Source organism: Mesocricetus auratus, unplaced genomic scaffold (genome assembly GCF_017639785.1).
Source record: "Mesocricetus auratus isolate SY011 unplaced genomic scaffold, BCM_Maur_2.0 Super-Scaffold_100010, whole genome shotgun sequence".
In the NCBI taxonomy this organism is placed as follows: Eukaryota; Metazoa; Chordata; class Mammalia; order Rodentia; family Cricetidae; genus Mesocricetus; species Mesocricetus auratus.
Window position 1 is genome coordinate 8,079,878 of NW_024429194.1, and position 18,593 is coordinate 8,098,470.

At 44.6% G+C, this 18,593-nt stretch overlaps 1 protein-coding gene across 1 annotated transcript in view; it reads right to left on the reverse strand.

The window, feature by feature from the left end:
* Man2a1 (mannosidase alpha class 2A member 1) overlaps nucleotides 1-18,593 on the reverse strand; it is a 156,337-nt gene that overhangs the window by 132,037 nt on the left and 5,707 nt on the right. Inside the window, exon 2 of the mRNA XM_005077169.4 lies at nucleotides 884-1,135. Within this exon, the coding sequence (XP_005077226.1) occupies nucleotides 884-1,135 (252 nt within the window). The remainder of the gene's footprint in view (nucleotides 1-883; nucleotides 1,136-18,593) is intronic.

The following is an 18,593-nucleotide window of genomic DNA, read 5'->3' on the forward strand; positions in this document are numbered from 1 at the left end:
AGAAATCCTCCTCTAAAGTCAGGCTTAAAGCCAACTAATTTCACACAACTTTTAAAACATTCACCCTTTGGGGTCCTCCATGGAGTTCACCCTCCTGGTCCAAGGCCAAGGTTTAAAATGGCCTCTGCTAACTTGCAAAGCAAGACAAACATGAGGGACACACCCCAAGTTTAAGAGTCCTTCTGATCCCGGTTTTCAGTTCCATGACCCCCTAGAACATGGTTGTCCAAGTGAAAAGGTACAAGTCCAACATGTAATATTGCATAGTCTAGTAAAATGAAACCAATAAAAAGTTAATTATAGATTTGATCTAAGTTATCCAACATTATTATCAAACCAACACATAATTAATATACAATAAAGATACTTTATACGCTAAGGCCAAAACATGCTGTGATTCTATTACAAGCTTTCAGAGTACATCTCAAGTCAACAGACAGCACTGTGAGTGCTTGCAGCTATGTGTGGAGGACGCTCTCCCGTGGACAGCACAGTTCTAGAATATTCCCTGCCTTACCAAAGGGCCTTGCCTCCAAGGAGCTACCCTCATGCTGTATAGAGAAGGTGCACAGTGACACTGGAACATTCTTGTTTTCTCCAAAAGAAGATAAAAATATCACCTAGGCAACATTAAAGCTCTGAAGATTTTCCACCACTACAGAAGATACAGACAGTAAAGCAAGCAAAACGGTAGTGATCAGAAGACAGCAGGGGGAAGCATGGGAGTAGTGAACTATGTCACTAGCAAAGAAAAGTGATGGCCAGAACAAACAAACCGTGGCAAAGGAGAGCCCGGAGCTTAAAAACTTACAGAGTAAGAGCAGACAACGTCAAATCTGAAAAGAAGCAACTGAGCCGCTGATGACCATCGACTCTCCGTTACCTGCACATCCGGGCGCTGACTTCCGCTCTGTGGGCCAAACAAGCAGTCTTTGGGGTCAGCATGAAGGGCTGACTGTAGAGGAAGGAGGTGTGCCGAGCCCTGGCTGCCATTGCCTGGTGAGCCTTTGGGGCCATCCTCCACAGTCTCGCTCAGGTTGATGACTGAGTCTCTGATATTGGAGATGATCTCATTGTTTTCAGCCAGCAGGCGCTCCAAATGGTCTATCTTCTCTTGCAGTATTGAAAGCTGGCCCTGAAACAGAGGAAGAGGCAGCTATATGAACCAGGCCTGGAGCTCTGCCAAGGCACGCAGAGGGCAGCCACCCACCCTTCCCGCTTGTGGGCACAGGCGCACAACGGAGGGGCGGCTGGGACTGAAATGTCACTGTAGCTGCCATCTTTATCTCTGAAGTACAGAGAATGACCAGGCTATTTGGGGATTGTTCCCTCTTCTCCCCAAATCCAGGCCTAAGTGATCTTTAAGCCTCCAGAATCACTAATGCTAGCTCATGTTATATTCAAGAGTGAGATTTTTACATTTAAGCAAAATAGACTGGAGTTAATTTGACGGGTCCAAAAAAAAAAAAAGAAAAACTCAACAAGAATAATATTCCACCTCAGCCTGTTAACAAATACTAGACAATCCAAAGAAAAATCAATTCATCAACTCTTAGCTGCCACAGCCACAAGTATGCCCTAAATTGTCACTGGGAGGTTTGTTTCACTGTGTGGCACTTAGGGCGGGTGTTGCTGCTAACTGAGCCCACATCTGGAGACTTGCAATCCTAACAACCTTGTTTTATAGAATACTGCAGCCAATGGCAGGAAGAACGATCTCTGACCTGTGTGCTCAGTCCCAAGTATAGGAAAGATAGGCATGGATAAGTCATACTTCTGAACTGGAAGTCCAGGGTTGCCCATAATGCCACACGGCAGGAAGACAAAAATACCTACGATGTATACTGATGTCTTTGAATATACAAGATGACATTATAAGCAACACACACATACTGACATAAATGCTCACACACTTGCACACCGGCACACGCCTGCACAATAGGTCCCAAAAAGCTCACCTTAGGATTAAAAAAAGAATTATCTGCATGGTGAACAATTAACTTCCATTATCAGGAAGGCAAGAAAGAAAGAAGGGAGAAAAAGGCACCTAAATAAATGTCCAAAGGCAGATCACCAGGGTAGATCCAACCATAGGACAGACTTTAGCCACTAAAAGCTGGAAAAAAAAAAAACACTTCTTCATTTTCATTTTTATTATGTGCCTGATTGTTTTGCCTACGTGTGCCAAGCACCCTCCCCGAGAGGCCAGAAGACGACATCAGATCCCCTAGAACTGAAGTTACAGACACTTATAACCTGCCATGTGTGTGCTAGGAATTGAACTCAAGTCCTCTGGAAGAGCAACCAATGTTATCAAACACTGGGTCATCTCTTCACCCTAACAAAAAACAAATTCTAACAGATTTATAAGGATGTCTATTTCCTGGAAAACATCAGAATAGTGTTATAAAAATCACTTATACCAAGATGTGCCACCAAGCTTGGTGAACCAACCTCAATTCATGGGACCCAAATGGCAGAAGGAAAAAATCTCAACTCCCAGAACTTGTTCTCTGACTTACACACACACACACACACACACACACACACACACACTCACACACTCACACATACACATATACACACATATACACTCACACATACACATATACACACACACATACACACTCACACATACACATATACACACACATACACACACACACATATACACACATACACACACACACACACCTTTAGGGCCTGTTTGATCTATCTCACAAGTTCTAGGCCAGCAAGAGCTACAAAGTGAGGACTGTGTCTAAATAAAAAAGGAATGAAGACACTGTAAGAAACTGAGGCTTGCAGAGGTGTGGCCTTTTCCCCAGTAGCAGCACATGCAGGATGAAGACCTGTGGCCCTGGGTGTGGTGTGGCAAGCTTCCCGCTCCAGCAATGGGGGAGGGGGTGCAGAATTACAGTTACTGAGACCGTGACTTTGAACACTGGGAGATCGAGAAATCAGGTGCAGCCTGGTTTTCATTCTACAAGTGGGAAAGCTAATTGACATTTCAAACAAGATGATCTCTAAAGCTCTCTGTCCTGTTGTGGCCCCAAGTCCAACCCAAGACAGTAAAACTGTTCAAGAGTCAAATGCGTGACATCTCTGTCCACACCTTCCTAAACACCGTGTGGAGCAAAAGGAGACACTGCCTCATGAATTCTCACAGCACAACAGACTAGAGCAGCTTCCTGAAATCGCTGTGACTCATCCTGCGGAGCTCCAGTATTGAAAACAAACTGCCCTCCAACCTGGCCTTCTCACCACAGAGACCACAGTCAAGCAAGTTCCCATCCCACGCATGCGCAATCGGAACTTCAGATTTGCTTCGCATGTCTCCCTAAAATGAAGCTTTAGTGTCCTCTCAGAGCTTTCAAAGATACTATGTGTGGGTGTCAGATTTAATACATCCTTCTGGAGCTATCTGTGCTGGGAGGTGGGTTTGCTTTGGACCCATGTACACAGTTAAGCTGCCTGTAGTTCAACACACTCAGTGAGAAAGAAAAGAAGCAGTCTAGGGAACGCTTTTGCTATAAGGTTTGCTCCCAAACCTGTGTATTACCCAATACAAACATTACCAGAGACGTTTCGTGAAGAGGCAACCAGCAGACATTAAAGAGGACTTTCACTTTCATTGTAACTCTAAAGACACAATTAATGACCAGTGCCCAGGATTCAATATTAAATTAAAAGCACATAGAAAAGCATGGCCTGGGGCTATATCAGGTTTAATGGTCTAATGAAAACCATTTTTAAAGTACATTACACACTGGAATCAAGTCTCCCTCCAAACAGCCAAAATCCTTCACATATACCTCAAGAGCAAATTCCACACGCATGGCCAAGGGGAGTGGCGTGGCCATAAAGGGATGTACTCACAGTGTGCATTAAAGAAATAGAAATGACAGATGATGCTTCAATTATGCGGACAGGTCAACGGATACTGACAGTAATATTGAAAATGGTGGTTTTCTGTAGGGCAAGAAAATCACTTGTGAGAAGAGCGCATTACCCTTCGATTTGCTAGTCAGTTCTATAGGGAGGCATCGCCAGTGCTGTGCTGCCCAGGAGCAGGGAAGAAGGTCGTGTCTAATTTTCTCTGCTAGTGGTGTGAGAGAAAAGCTGGGGGGGGGGGGACAAAATCACACAGAGCAAAGACATAGGGCAGAGCTGACTTAGAGCCTACAACAAGGTAGAGCAGTAGACCAATATCAGTGCCCACTCGATCTATGAACAAAATCAATGACTGCATCCCAGCTGAATCTGAACATATTATGTAATGATCTGCCCCAGGGAGGACACTAGCTGCTGGAGACTAGTTACTGTGGCCACTCAGGCACAGCTGACTGCAAACACCTTCTCCCTTGGGCTACACCTGGAAACACAGCTGTCTTTCCCTCTGCCTCCCACTCTCAAGGCCTCGTATTCAGAGGCCACGGTCCTTCTAACATCCAAGTCCATCTCTGTCAGCTGCTCCGAGGTCTCCTCTTGGTGCTGCTGAACCAAACGCCCGTTGCAAAGCAAGCCATTTGCAGGGGTACAGCTGACCTCCTACCCTGAACCACAGGAAGCAGCCAGTCCCATGTCTACAGCAATAGAACACAGTCTAATTTCTGAATTTTGAATAGTAATTTGTTTTTAAGTGCATGGGTCTTCTGACTGAGTATATGTCTCTGAACCACATGTGTGTAGTGCCAAGGGAGGGCGGAAGAGGCTATCAGATCCCCAGGAACTGGAGGTACAGACAGCTTAGTCACCATGTGGGTTCAGGGAAAATAACCTGGATCCTCTGCAAGAGTAGCCAGTAACCTTAACTGATGAGCCGTCCATCTGTCCAGTCTCATTATCTGTGTTTTAAAGTCAGCCTCACCCTATGCTTTTCTTAACTACAAGGACAGCTGACAGGGTTGTCATCTAACTGGACTGCAGGGTCTTGAAAAGGCGTATAAAGTAAAAAGTGCTGGGCCCCCTGCTTCTTCTGTTAGAAAGGGGAAATCCAGGCCACACAGCGCTGAATAGCATCACAGGGCTGCCCCTGTGTGCCTAGAAGGCTTATCTAGAGAGCCTTGGGCCAGTGGAGTGAGTGGGATAGACCTTCTCTCAAGTGGGCCAGCAACATCTGTCACCAAGGGCTTGTTTGGGGCAAAAATACAGACTGAGCAAACTCTCGATCTGCTTGCTCGACGACTCCAGGTACTTCAAGCCTTGTATCTCCAGACTCTCTGCCACAGGGCCCAAGTTGTCAGCCTGAATGAGACACCAAGTGCTTCCCCAGGCCAGGGCGGGACTTGGGAGAGCCAGAGAAGGAGTTTCTGTGGCTCTGTCATCCGCAGACAGCCCATGCTTCAAGGACACTTGGGGATTATCAAGGCCGGTACTCATCACTCCTTTTGCCTTAGGAGCTCAGCTCATGTTGGGCCACTGCATTCAGTTCCTGTTCATCTCGCAGTACTGCCTACATAAATAAATGCCCCATATGCACACACGTCCAGCCTGATGCAAAGCATTCTGGGACCTCATCATCCCCAGGGGCACACACCCACCCACCCTTCATCCCGGAAGCTGCCATCACTAATTTGATTTGTGGTACAGTGTGCCCTTGGCTTTCTTCCTGCGGCCTACTAATCAGTGTCCTTTGCTGGCTCCTGTCCCTGACCTGCAAATGTCAGCCTCCAGGTAGCTCCTGAGCCTGTTACCTCCACACTGTATGATCTCATGCGCTCCCTCACTTAAATGCCACGCTGTACTCCTGGCTCCAGAACTTACAGTCTGCTAGACTTCTGAAATCCAGGTCCAGATATTCAAGTGCCTACTGAATGCTCTATCCGACATCAGCCCCACATGTTGAACACGCCCTTCTCCCAAAGCCACTGCCAACCTCACATCTCTAGGAAGCCGCTCTGGTCTCCTCAGTCAGCTCCTTTAAAAGGCTGGTGTTCCGATTCTTCCTCTGTCCTCACAGAGCTGCCACACCCAACTTGCCTTTATGGGCTTTCCCTTCCTATCTCCAAGTACTTACTGAAGCTATACACCTCTCTCCCTTTAGCCTCCCAGCACTCGGGCCACAAGGTATCAATAATTTTCCCCATCAGCTCTGTCCCCCTATGTACGTGTTTGTTCATCCATGCCTTGCCCAGATACTGTGCCTGATGTAATATCCACTGCTAGTTTCTTGTTGCATTGGAACAAAATTAAGATACCTGTATTCTTCATCACAGTCAAAACACACCGGGATGCAAGGAGAACTTTTTCCCAACTAAGCTTTTCCCTAATCGTAGCCAGGCTCCAAGCCAGCTCCTTCTCATGACGCTCAGCACCTTGAGAAATATCTTACCCTCCCTAAAACACACCTCTGCAGAGTCTTCTCGGTCACTCTATCCGAAACAGCCTTCTGTACACAATTCTTTCTCAACTTTGCTTTCATTTTCTCAGCAGCGTTACCACGATCACTCACGCATGGCACCGTCTTTCCCCACTAAGTGGGCAGCTGTTTTGCTCCCCATACTTGATACTTGGCACCACGCCTGACCCACAGAAGCATCTCAGTTATGCATTACAAGGGAAAAACCAAGGAAACCACCAAAGGCGGCTGCCCGTCATGCTCTAGGACCAGAAAGTGTTTAGCAAATAATCCAGCAATCACCCCCATACAAAACATTTGTGATCTTTTATGAAAAAAAATAATCTTCACTGTATCAAAACTAAATTTAAAAGAAAGAATAGAAGTATCAGGATGGAGAGATATCAGGATGGTCCAACAATTAAGAATACATACTGTCCTGCCAAAGCACCTGGGGTTCAGTTCCCAACACCTACACGAGGCAGCTCACAACTGTCTGTAATTCCAGCTCCAAGGGGGATCCAACATCTACGGCCTCTGTGGGTATCTGCATTCATACGGATGTACACATACACACATGCACACGTATACACACACTTGAAAATAATAAAACACTTTTTAAAGAAATGTAAAAGTCGACATTAATAGCAAGGTCTTTGGTCCAGTTGGAAGTGACCCTGACCAAGGACTGGCCACGGGGTTGACAGTCGTGACCTCATGAGCAGGGCAAAGATTTGGGGTCTGTGCAGTTCAACCACAAGTCTTCCGCATTTACTTCAGCTCTAGCAGCTGTTTGCACACGCTGTGGAGAAGGTAAAAGAGGGGGAAACTCAAAAGCAAGGCTTTGTCCCATCTTGGTGATAGATTTTGCTCTTAAGTCAAGTTTCTAATTAGGACAATTTTACAAGAAATGATTGCATGCTATACATAGCCACCAAAGGCAACAATGCCTCACCCTAACATGATGATCTGAACTTTCTGGTCAATTCTGTCCTTCGTCTTTATCTCTTTCTTTTCTAGTGATGCTGGAATCTGCGTATTATAACCCTGCATCAAGACCTTCTGACAGCTCAGCACTAAAGAGTGCCTATGGTTGCGCCAGGGGACCAGCGTTCAATTCCCAGCACCCACGTCCTGAAACTCGAGGAGATCTATTCTAGCCTCCATGAGTCTGTCATTAAATGTGCCCAAAATGTAACACCAAATAATGATTAATCTTTTTCTAAACATGTCCTCATCGGGTAAAGTAGAAACAGTGGAGCCAGCCAGCCACAGGTCAGATCACGCATTCCAATCTTAGCATTTGCTATCTGTGTGACCTTGAGGCGGGAACATGGTGAACGCACAGATGCTAATTCCCATTGCTTTCAATGATTATGTCAAGACTTCAAACAGGAGGAGTCACCAAGCACTCCAGAAGGCATGATGATAACCACGCCTGTATGGTTTCAAAACATCACTCTGAAGGATACATTGGACACCTGCAAAAATAGTATGCACCCTGTTTATAGAGAGGTAAAGTGACCTGTGAACTCCAGCGTCACTACCTAGTGGCAATGAACCCCTGAACAAGTTATATAACTTCCCTGTGCCTCACTTTCCCCACCTATAAAATAGGGGCACTGACTTGTTGAAGATTAGTTAATACATGCAAATACATTTAAACAGTGCTTGCTAAAGGCAAATAGAAAAATGCTTTTTGGAAGATGTCCATGTTCCAAGTCCAGAAGCTAGAATATGGGATGTATGTGGTAAAAAGAGCTTTGTTGATAAAATTTAAGATGGTGAGATCATCCTAGAAAATCCAGAGATAAAAGCCCAGGATCCTTAAAGGCAAAAACAGCAAGACCCAAGGAGGAAACAGAAGAGGGTGGAATGTTGCTGCTGCAAGATTCCAGCCTGGAGCTATAGTTCAGTCTCCAGACGCTGAAGAACACAAGGAGGGTCTTCCCCCAGTCCCAGAATGCAATGCAGCTCCGCACCCTCTGAGCTTCCACTCAGCCCCGCCTGTTCCACACTTCCGACCTCCGAAACAATCGGATACAAATTCCATGTCTGTTTGCTTAGAGCTACAGCAGCACACTACTGCACCAGGAGAAAAGATGGGCCCTGGAGAGTCAGGCTGAGAAGGCATTCTACACCTGTGGTCTGGCGCCAGTCCGCCACATTCCCAGCAGGACTAGAGATTGAGTAGGGCCCAGCTCTGTCACACAGTCCACATGGGCCTCTGCTCCAGGAGATGAAGAAATAAAACACTGAGTCAGGCTTTCTTAGTGAAAACAATCTCCCGGGGACTGGAGAGATGGACAGATCAGCAGTTAAGAAAGAGTGCTTATGGCTGGCACAGAGGATCTGGATCCAGCACCCAGCTCCCAGTACCCACACGGTCTGGCAGAATGGCCTATAACTCGGGTTCCAAGGGATCTGTAGCCCTCTTCTGGCCTCTACAGGCTCCTGCACACACGCGATGCACATAAACTCACACAGGCACACACACGTACACATAAAAATAATAAATGATTTCATTAACTTCCAGAAAAAGAAACAACAATGCAGTCACCTTGTACAGCATTTTGAAGCTGAGGAATCTGAAACGTATGCAAGCTACTCTGAATCTCTGAAGGGGCGAGTACAGTTCAGAGGGGACCGCAGCTCACCTGAGAACATGACAAGTGGGGGAATAGGACAGAAGGTAGCCGGGAGGAGCTCAAACAATGGGAATGGTAAGGGAAGAAAACTGGTCTCCGTGTCTTACTGGGGCAGCTGGCATATAGCAGTGTCACTGAAGAAACCGGGACACTGTCGGAGGAGAAGACGGGGGGGGGGATGCATCCTGAAGGCAGCGGGTGTCCGTAAGATGGTGATGGTGGGTATGCGGGTCTGGAGCTGAGAAGTCAAGGATGACTACGTAAGCAGCCGGCAGAAACAGGGATTTCAAGCACAGAGAACAAGTGAGATTGCCTGGAAAGCACGCACAGACCCACTTTTTATAACGGGAAATGTCTTACTGGACAGTTCTCGCATATCCTCAATTACGAACACTGCATTTGAGCTAAATATAGGAACTGCACCTTGGTCCAGGAGGGGCTGTCTTCCCAGCACGAGTGGTGTCATGGTTACTGAGCAGTATCTAGCCAGTAGTCAACACTATTTCACCTATCCCAAAAACACTGCAAGCCGATAGGATCCCAGGCACTTCACAGGGTTGTAAACATGACAAGTAACCCTTCAAATGCCCACTTGACCCTTGAAAACACGCAGTGTTGAGGCCAAAGAGAGAGAGACTGGCATGGTCTGTGGTCACAGTCAACAAGTCACAGACCACTGCCAAAGGGGTACCTGAAGGTATTTTTTTTTCCTCAATTTCTTCCAGGGGACTGTCTTTACGAAGCCAAGTATTCATTCAGAGAAGTGACATCACCATGTGACCATAAAGAATACTCAGCTATATAGTGTCCCCCCCAAATTCAGTCACTATGCAAAGATCCCCCAGTTGCCTAGATAAGGCTGTAACAGAAGCCATTCAGACACAGATTAGAAGACAAGAATGCCAAATGACTGCAGGGGAGGACCGCGGTTGCTGGCATGTCCGGGCTGGGTACTCAGGGGCCTTGTGACTGTATCTGAACACCACTTGGCAGCCGCTAGTCCCGAGGCATGATCTGAACCTGACCGGTAATGACAGCGTGTTACCTCATCAACACTCTAAAACACAGGCTGCGCCTCCAGCTGCTGGTAACTCCAGAGCACTGCTTCCCCCCCGCACCTGTCAGTCACCAGATGGGCGTGCAGATGCCAGCCACTTGGCCTTACCTGCACATGCCCAGAAAGGCATGAAACCACCTGCTCCTCGCCGAGGCAGCACTCCAGGGCCCCAGTTATCATATAAAGAAAGCATCATCATCTTTTTAAAAGATGACTGGAGAAAGTACGACAAACACCTGGATTATAAAATATTTTAATAAATGCAGTTTTACTACTTATGAGCCCACTAAATAACTACAATTAAGTGACACTGTGAAAATTAACTATTGCCTAACAGAATTCTCTACTTCAGCATTTTCAAATCTGTCCTACAGATATGTCTTCCCCCTCTTTCTCTGCCCCCCAAAAAGTGAACAAACTATGTTATTAGTGTTTCTCTCAAGACTTACTTTTAATATACTTACATTCTTTTTAAATTTTTTATTGTAAGTTATTTACTGGGAGGACACTCACGTGCCACACAGCGCAAGTGTAAAAGTCATAGGACAGCCTATGGTTCTCAAGAGTTGGTTCTCGGGTTCTGTAAAGCAGGACTCAAGGATCAACCTCAGCTTTTCAGGCTTGGGAGCCAGCATCTTTACCCACTGACAGGGCCTTGATATATTTATATTCTCATACTTAGCATTCTGAGATAATCTTTGAAGAGAGGATCTACTCGGCACCCAAAAGGTTGCATGTATGCTCACATGGTACATTAACACAGCTCTGTTGATGTACACCACCCCATCAAGTATGGCTGGTCTATTCTGGTATCTGACTTCTATCTATGCCACCTGCCTATCCCTTTATCCAACAGGTAATTATGATATATATTTATATTCAACTCACTCTCCAAAGATGAAGGGCCTATACTGTATCTTAGAATCCTCTAGCAAAAGTTCTGTCAACATAGCAATTTTGAGAAAACACAATTTCAATGTAAAAAGAGAATAAATGTCTGTAATGGGAAAAGCCAATCTAGCTAAACAGTGTTATTCGATTAAAATAAATGCAATTGACATGCCTGAGATTATTTCTCATTCAGAAATGGCTTGGGAAAGCCTTTGAAAGTGGGGTTGTATTAAGTGGATTATCAGTCTCCCCTACAATCTTATTTACAGGAATCATAGCCCAAATAGGTCCCTTCAGGTATTTAGACAATCTCCATCTCCAGGCAGATAAAACTCTGGATTTACTAAGCATCGAAAGTGTTACAGCATTTCTCCTAATTCCTTAGTGTATAAACAGTAAGTATAACCGACTGTCAGTACACAAAGTGAGACAGTGAGCCACAGCAGGTATAACATAGTCATGAATACCATGTGGGCTGGACAGTAGCTCACAGCTAAGGACACGTCCTGCTCACCCACAGGGTCCAAGTTCAGTTCCCAGCACCATGTCCAGCAGCTCACAACCATGCAACTCTAGCTCCGGGCATCTGAAACTCTCTTCTCCATTCTGTAAGCATCTGAACTCAAACTCTGACTTTTTTTTTCTCAATAGTTACCGGTTAGATTTTCTCACCCTGAAAGTCCCAAGAAATATTTTGCTTTTCAAATCTTGTAACTCTTTGGTCCTAGGCCGAAAACAATTCTTAGTTCTCCACTTGTGACCAGCCAAGCAGGAGCAGCTGTCTGTCAAGCACAGGCCGATTGGAGGATGTGTTCAGCAAGACGGCTGACCTACAGACCAACCTGAGCGCTCTCTCTCTCTCTCTCTCTCTCTCTCTCTCTCTCTCTCTCTCTCTCTCTCTCTCTCTCTCTCTCTCTCTCTCTCTCCCCCCCCCAAGCATACACACAAAACAGTTCTGCCTTACAACCTAGAAGAAATAATAACCTGGTCCCACCAAGGGTGATAGAGGGTGATGAACTGTCTTTGATGGCCTTCTGCTGGGAAGCATCTCTGAAATGCCTCCTCCTGATGTCATTTTCGTAGAGATGTTCATCACGTGCTAGCCTCTAACAAACTGAACACGAGATGCTTCCTTTTACTAACATCTTCATGAACGAAGTTCAGATCTTGGCTGTAAGAAATGTGCTTGGCTCAAGGCTCCCCTAACCAGGCACGGTCCCAGGGTGAGCTCATTCTTCCTCAACTCTGATGGCTCCCCAGTCAGCATCTCCTTCCTTGATCTCTCAGCCTACTTGGCTATTTCTATTGACATCCATTCCATCATAAATAAATCTGAACGTGGCTTCACAAACTAGCTTGTCTTTGCAAACAGTGTGACTTGTCTCCAATAACCCAAAAAGGAAAGGTCAAAGAAAAACATGTGACTGGAACAAGCCATCACTGCCCTTTATCTGTCGGCTAGAAAGTCTTGGAGCTCCCCTCACAAAGCGTCTGTACATTTGTTTTTTTTTTCTCCTTTTTGGTTGTAGCCAATTCAATAGTGGAACAAAGATTTACTGCCTTATGTCTGTTACATTACCTCACGCAGATTCTCAGCTGCCTTCCTGTTTCTGAGTCTTCCTACACACTGCTACCAGAATAATCTAGATTGAATATTCTCTTCGCTCCCTTCCAGGTCTAAAATTTTCTACAAAATGAATTTTCTAATACTGCTCCTCTCAAGCAGCTGCCTGGTACATGGAGTAACTCTGAGAAGATGGCCACCGCCTGACTCCCAACTCTAGCTGACTCCAGGCAACTGGGTATTTCAATACAAACGACTCTTTTTGTTTGTTGTTTTATTTTGTTCCACTTTGTTGTTGTTGTTGTTGTTGTTTTTGAGACAGGGTTTCTCTATGCAGCCCTGTCTGTCCTGGAACTCATGTGTAGACCAGGCTGGCCTTGAACTCAGAGAATCTGTCTGCCTTTGATTCTGGGGTTCTGGGATCAACAGTGTGAACCACCGTATCTGGCTCCCAAGTGCCAAAAAATTGACCTACACAAGCGACTCTTCTCAGACACGAGCTCAGGACTGCAGGGCTAGAGAAGCACTGCTCTTCACACCAGCACAGACCCTACCCCTTCCAAGTCCAACTACACATTAGCACAGACCCTACCCCTTCCAAGTCCAACTACACATACCCAACTTCTTCTGCTTGAGTTCAACAGACCAGGCCATTATCAGAACACAGCTGTGTTTCTGAGTTTCCTTTGAAGTCTACACCTTGAGAGACAAGAACATGCAGGCAGACCCAATCTACAGTCCAACAACCTACAAAGATCCTAGGATAGCTAGAATATAAATGAAGCCTACCAACATTTGTAGATGTCTACATCATGTCATGATGTCATGGAAACTCTTAGACTATGGTTTATTCTTCACTCCTGTATCTCCAGAATGTGCAACAGTGTGTAGGGTACATAACCTGTGCACTGTACATTTCCATATACTGATAAAGTTTAGCATTTCTTGAATACTTAATATCTGCCCAATATCATTCTAATCTCATTTAACGCCTAAGGAAAAAGTGAATGGCAATTAGCTATCTGTTTCACATACAATAGTTATATTTCCCAAAATAACTTAAGCATTCAAGTGGGTCCATCAAAATCTCTGTGAGATCTATCATCCTGATAAGTTCAAAACCCCTATGCTTGAGATAGCCCATCAGAAAAGCCAATGAACGCCAGCTTAGGATGCAGGCGTGCCCAGTTAGTATTGGCAATGACCAAGCACAGTGACAAGGTTTAATCCCCCAGTACCCATATCTGAAAGATCAAAGACTAAATTAGCTAGCCTAAGGACCCTTTCTACTCTCAAATTCTATATTCAGTTTTTATGCATGACTTATCTGAGATGCCAATGGCTGTTAAAAAAGAACATTTGACTCTGAAACAGCAGATTGTAGACTCTTTTTCCCCTAAGACAATGATTCTGAGGGTGATCCATCCTTCAGTGTTCCACAGGCGAAGGTTCCTACCATCCTGAGAAGATGTTACCACAAGGCTGCCACCCATGAATCCCATGCCTGTGGCAAAAATGAACCCAAGAGATTTATCCCATCCATGCTGGCATGTCAACTGGTGGTGTCATTTGTTCAAGTCTTGTTAAGCAGCCATACTGTTGAGATTCACAGGTGTAGCTTTCCTGTCATATCTAAAAGATACATTCTCTAAACATCTACCCTGGTCCTCAGACTCTTACATTTTTTTCATACCTTCTTCTACAATGTTCTATGAGCCTTGGGTGTAGGCGTTACTGTGTGGTAATGTATCAACCCTATGACCAGTTGTTCTCTGCATTTTGACCAGCTGTGGCTTTCTGTAATGGTCTCCATGCTTCAAAAAGAAGCTTCCTTAATGATCAGTGACAGCAACAGGTGCCTGAGGATGTAAGACATACATACAAACCACACTAAACAGACGCTGCAGACTGCATTTATATATTTACACACACACACACACACAAATAATATTTAAAGAAAAAGGGGCAATGAATTTGATAGCAAGTTGGGGGCATGGGAGTGATTGAAGTGGGGGGAACAATGTAATTATATTTTAATTTTAAAAGTTGTTTTAAAGCCAGGTGTTGGTAGCACACGCCTTTGACCCCAGCACTAGAGAGGCAGAGGTAGGTGGATCTCTGTGAGTTCAAGGCCAACCTGGTCTACTGAGCGAGTTCCAGGACAGCCTCCAAAGCCACACAGAGAGACCCTGTCTCAAAAAATAAAAATTGTTTTAAAAAAGAACATAAAAACTCCCATTTAAATATGTATGTGGGAACGTTAGTGTGGACAAAGACACTGATAGAAGGGGGACCACTGCAAGGATGCAGAGCCCTAGTGCCCGCCCTGAAGGGAGGGGCCTCATGGGACCGGACAGAGCAGTGCTTAGTCCAGAAGAAATGTGGCAGCCGGAGTCAGCATTAACCGTGAACACAACCTGAAAGGCCAGAACTTCTCTCTTTCAAGCCCATAAAACCTTAAGAGTTCCAAGTATTGATACACGCTGAGTTGTAAAACTACTTTTAGCAAAACGAGATGTAAGAGGCAGGATTCAACGATTTCCATTTCCACTGTCAGTAATATAAAGGGAAAATAAACTAGAACTACATATAGCAAACAAAAACTACATGGAAAGCACAGTACAGATGTGCAAGAGAAGGAAACAGCATGGGAATATAGGATATGAGAATCCACTCGCCCAGATGTCAAGTGGAACTATTCAAGAATGCAATATCACCCTTCTTTCCCTATAAGGCCTGACACAGTGAACCATACTATGCCACCAATATTTGCAGTGTTTATTATGTTTAAATATTTTGATGTATTTTGATTGATAAATAAAAATCATACACATTTATCAGGTAGAACATGTTACTTTGTAATGCCTATACATTATGGAACATTCAGTCAAGTAAACATATGTATTAGTTCTCAGAATGAACACCTCTGTGCTTGGAATCTACTCTCAGCAGTTTTGAAGACTATGATATATTGTTGTTAGTCATAGCTACCATTATTATACAACAAATCTCTGAGGCTTATTCCTCTACTGGAAATTCTGTATCCTTCATTTATTCATTTTCAACCTTTGTAGCCAATAGGCAGAGCATGTAAGGCATGAAGTCCTGGAATGAAATGCAAATGACTTAAAGTTTATGGGCAATTAAAAAAAAAAAACTCATGGCTCAAGGAATATGGAGAATGAAAAGAAAAAGAAACAAACAGAAGATGCTAGAAAAACACCACCTTCCCCATCTGATAGGTAGGGAGTCGAGACCTCATACCTAATAGTGATAGATCAGGAAGGCCCGCAGAATTATATCCTTCTAGGTTATTACAGGTATCAAACAGAAGGATTAAGTACCAGACTTTTATAAGGGGGAGAGAAGAATTCCTCTGCCTTTATGAAAGGAAACAGTAGCTCAAGATAAAACAAAGCTGTTTGTCAGAGTGTTCCAGTATATGTTACCACTAGAAAGAGAACACAGTGGAGTGAAGACCCTCTGCAGCACTGAGAACCACTGAGTTGGTTGGCAGAACAGAAAGATTTCAGTTGTCAATTCACCCCTCTCCGTGTCCACGCACACCTCTCTGTCCACGCACACCTCTGTCCACGCACACCTCTCTGTCCACGCACACCTCTGTCCACGCACACCTCTCTGTCCACGCACACTTCTCTGTCCACGCACACCTCTCCATTCATGCACACCTCTCCATTCATGCACACCTCTCTGTCCACGCACACCTCTCTGTCCAGGCACACCTCTCCACACACCTCTCTGTCCATGCACACCTCTCTGTCCATGCACACCTCTCTGTCCACGCACACCTCTCCATTCATGCACACCTCTCTGTCCACACACACCTCTCCATTCATGCACACCTCTCTGTCCACGCACACCTCTGTCCATGCACACCTCTCTGTCCACGCACACCCCTCTGTCCACACACACCTCTCCGTCCATTCACACCTCTCCGTGTCCATGAACACCTCTCCGTGTCCACGCATACCTCTCTGTCCACTCACAACTCTCTGTTTTGAGGAGTTTGTTTCTTTTATTATTTCTATGTGTACCTACACCTTCACAAAAGGTTTGAAAATAGATGGGGCCAAGGGTGCCAGTTCTGCCCCAAGCTGAAGTAGTTCACTAGGAAGACCATATCATAAGGTGTGGCTTAGGACCTGTTTGATCTTCAGAGAAAAAGAATAATAATGGTGATGGTGATGATGATTCCACACCAGAAAAACAAAGCCATCTGAGACATACATACACAGTGCATGCACTGAAAATGGGAAGAAAATACAGAAGGAGAAAGCAAACTTTAAAATGCCAACCATAGGAATGACTTAACAAAAGCACCACGCCCACCTGGTTCAGAGCAGTTGTGCTATGATTTACAGCTAATGATCCAATCGCTATAGATACAACTAAGAAGAAAGGTATACAGATGCTCTAAGAGTGATAAACAGAAAGGTGAGTTCTTCTTTGGTTAGCAGAATAGCAGTCCCGATCCTAATCCAGACCACAAAGAGAATTGTCCTGTTCTGTGTAAATAGTTTATGAAAGATATTGGCGCATGCTTCAGCATTACCAACTAACCCAAATGTTCAGATTAGGCTCTGTACCCTGGCCATCTGGGACTTACAGCAGCGAAGTCACAGGTTCCCATCATGAAGTATGTATAGACTCATTTTGCTTGGTTCATGGTCCAAAACACTCACGCCCTGAACAGTCTCAAAATAAAAAGACATTAAAGGGCAGGGAGATGGTGTAGTGATGGGAATGTGGTTCAGCGGGACAATACTCCTAGCATGTGTCAGGCCCCAGGTTCAAGTCCTAGTATACCAGTAAGTGAATAAGCAAATAGTTAATCAATTAATTTAAAACTTCAGCTGACACACAGGAAGTAATTATGTGTATCATGCATGCCTGTGCTTAGCATGCACGCTCCCCAAGGGAATCTATGAGACATATACACAGATACAAAATCTGACCAATGTTTATTTAATAATCTTATAAGAATATTGCTGTCAATGAATCTACTTTCGCTTCAGCATACTGTTTGTTTCCAACAACAGAGGAAAACAGTTTAAACCTAATCCTTTTCTGAAAACTGTCAGGTAATACGCAGTTTAGGTTTCATGGCCCAGAAGGTTTCTGCCCAGCCACTTGACTCTGCTAAGAGGATTCCCACACAGCTAGCCATGGAGATGCCATGAAAAGAAATTAACTATTCAAAAATGGAAGAACCGTTTTGTTTTTAACCTGTGGCCAGGTACTATGGCTGGAAAGATGGCTCAGCAGCTAAGAACACTGGCTGCTCTTCCACAGTTCCTGAGTTCAATTCCCAGCAACCACATGATGGCTCACAACCATCTGTAATGAGATCTTGTGTCCTCTTCTGGCATGCATGTATACAGAACACTGTATACATAATAAATAATTTATAAAAAAAAGTCTTTAAAAAAATAAAAAAAACAAAAAGAGGTACTAGGTCAACCTGTTTCACAATCAGCTGCCTTAGGCATGCGGACAACAGAAACAGAAGACAGGAAGGACTTCCTGGAGAACTTCCTTGTTTACCTGCTCACCTCCCCATGCCTTCTTTACAAATGCCATTTGGCAGACAAGTTGGAACGCACAGTAGGAAAGGCTATCTTCCCCAGTTCCCTCCTCTGCGTTTCCCCATCCCAAGAAAACATATAAAATGCAAGAACCAGAAACGTCAGCTTGAACAAGAACAAATCCCAATGAGAAAACTTCAGACTTGCAAATGATACTTACGAACAATTTTACACTGCCTTATCACCAATCGATACAGCTTGCTTCCCACTTTAAAAGGCAAGGGGAATAAATCTGGAGTACTGCCAAACTCCAATGAGCTTGGAACACCACCTAATCGCACACGCTATGACGTGAACGGAATGCTTTTATTAGAATGCATTCGTCCAATCGGTAAAGACGAAGAAGGTACCCTTTGTTAACCTTACCTTTTTTCCTTTAATTTGTGTGTGAACATAGTTTATCCTTATGTTTTCTGTAACATATTGCAACTTACAACCTTAGGTATGTAGTGAATCTTAGGCACCCAGAGAAAGAACGGAGTATGAG